Source organism: Hydra vulgaris, chromosome 01 (genome assembly GCF_038396675.1).
Source record: "Hydra vulgaris chromosome 01, alternate assembly HydraT2T_AEP".
NCBI classification, from domain to species: domain Eukaryota; kingdom Metazoa; phylum Cnidaria; class Hydrozoa; order Anthoathecata; family Hydridae; genus Hydra; species Hydra vulgaris.
The window spans coordinates 11,721,696-11,723,869 of NC_088920.1; the positions used below are offsets into that span (position 1 = coordinate 11,721,696).

At 29.7% G+C, this 2,174-nt stretch overlaps 1 protein-coding gene across 1 annotated transcript; it reads right to left on the minus strand.

Annotated features, from left to right (window-relative positions):
• Positions 1–454: 454 nt before the first annotated feature.
• On the minus strand, positions 455–1,540 carry LOC136074098 (52 kDa repressor of the inhibitor of the protein kinase-like). Its single transcript, XM_065786397.1, has 3 exons — positions 1,042–1,540; positions 850–943; positions 455–734 (listed from the first exon to the last, which is right to left on the minus strand). Exons 1-3 carry the CDS (start codon positions 1,538–1,540, stop codon positions 455–457), a joined length of 873 nt encoding a protein of 290 aa, XP_065642469.1.
• Positions 1,541–2,174: the final 634 nt, after the last annotated feature.

The following is a 2,174-nucleotide window of genomic DNA, read 5'->3' on the forward strand; positions in this document are numbered from 1 at the left end:
TTAAAGAAATTGCACATGGCAAATCTGTTGAATAAAAATTTACAAAAGATTGAAACTTAATTTTCCAGTCAATCTTCTTAGAAATATAAGACATCATTTTATCTGGAATAATAACCAAACCATCATAAGAAACCAAAGCATCATCACTAAATCTGTTATTAACTTCGAATAGAAGGTGATTGATAAGTGGTATGGTTAACGATTTCTTGAAATAATCTAAAGTTGAACAAGAAGGAACATTATTTCTATATATTTGACAACTTAATACTCTTGGTTTAACTTTTGCAACATCAACTTTAGAAGCAAGACAACGAATTGTATCATACTACTTTATGTGATAATCATCTATTGGATTTCTAAGTGTTAACATACAACTTTTTAAAGCTGAAATAGAACTTAAACCATCACGAATGTCAAAAGTTTTACCGTGCAACATTTGTGTAACAGGAATAATTTAGTCAAGAACTGTTTGAGTAACCACTAAAGATGCAATAAAATCAAAAGTTGTAATGAGTTTTAAAAAACAAGAAGCTTGTGAAGAAGTTTCTTTATTGCACTTTTTTTCTAAGTTCATGCTCATTCCTTTAAGACAAAAAACAATAGGTACAAACAAACTTTCAAAATCATCCAACCCAGTTATGCGTTCAACCCATCTTGTGTGACAAACATCAATTAATTTTTTCTTTGCTGCAGAAGGACAATGTTTGGTGATAGCTGCTTCTAATAAATTTTGTCTTGACTCAGGAAAATTAAAAAATTAAGACGATTGTTTTACTTGCTCCATCATATTTCTGACTTCTTGCAGTTTGCACGAATTTGCAACACTAACATTAAGACGATGATTAAAACAGTGAAAAAACTGCTTTGTCATTGTGATCTTTAATTCTCTTTGCAAGACTTTTAAAATGACCAGCAACAGATCCTGCACCATCATACCCCTGACCTTGACAATTGGAAATGTCAAGAGAATAATCTTTAAGACATGATAAAATAGTTTTGCAAAGAGCTTCTCAAAATAAACCATATTCACAATGCAAAAACCCATAAATTCTTCTCTAACATTATAGATAGTTCTAAAAGAACTATCTATAAATCTAAGAAATAAAGACATTTGTTTCTGATTGGAGCAATCAAATGCTTCATCAGCAATTATCGAAAAAAATTGATTTTCCTTTATATCAGAAAATAAAATATTCCGGATATATTTACCACAACAATTTATTAATTCATTTTGTGACGAGCTAGAAATATGAGATGCATTCTTTGCACAGCTGTTAAGATAGTGCTCAAGAACTTTATCCCCACCTCTGATCCTGTAGTTTAAAAGTTCAACAAAATTTCCTACTCCATTTACTAAAGAGTATTTTCCAACAGTAGGATGATGTTGGGAATTGTCACGATAACCTCTAAAAACTATATCAAGATGGCCTAAGAAAATGATTGAGTCAACAATTGAATGCAATATGTCCCAATTTAAAGCAACCTCCTTTTCATATTTTTTATTAATTAAAATATCAATATTTTGAATAATTCCATTCATTGTATTTAAAACTGCTGAAAATATGGTCCAGGTATTATAATGAAGACTTGCACAGCAAAGTGATTTTCATTAATCTTTCCTTTTTTTCCCATGATAATGTCTTTTAAAAGCACTCACAGCATCTGACCAGTGCTTTACAGGCTGAGAAAACAAGTTTTCACATCTGCTAGATTTCAAAAAGTATTTAAACCCAAACAAAACACAACTCAAACAATATGCTTCATCTTCAGATGGTGAATAACTAAGCCATGAAAACTGCTTCAACCAGATAAGTTTGAAAAATTGTCCATTTGTTTTTGAAAAACAATAAATCATTTAAAGTAGATGCCTTTGAACAAAACCATGCAATATCATATTCACTAGAGAATTCACTTGACAACTTATTTGTATTAAACTCCAGTTTTGAAATTTTGGCAGATAAAAACTTTTTTTTTTAAATTTTACAATTATTTTCATTTTAAGGTAGCAAAGTATTGGAAGAACACGATTTTGAATCTATAAAGGAATCAAAGACACTATTTCTGTGAGAGAATGTTAAAAATTTGTTGTTATAAAGTTCATATAAAGAAGATTTATGGTAGAAATAGGTGGTTCTTGATTGGTGTTGTATCTATCTGTAAACTAGAGGTACATA

Bases quoted from the DNA above. Each gene is read 5' to 3' on its own strand.
- LOC136074098 (XM_065786397.1), bottom strand. From the start codon at position 1,540: ATGAATGGAATTATTCAAAATATTGATATTTTAATTAATAAAAAATAT. The intron at 944-1,041 runs GTTTTTGCATTG...CCAATTGTCAAG, and splicing joins TGTTAGAGAAGAATTTATGG to GTCAGGGGTATGATGGTGCA. The intron at 735-849 runs GTTTTAATCATC...TCCTGAGTCAAG, and splicing joins GACAAAGCAGTTTTTTCACT to ACAAAATTTATTAGAAGCAG.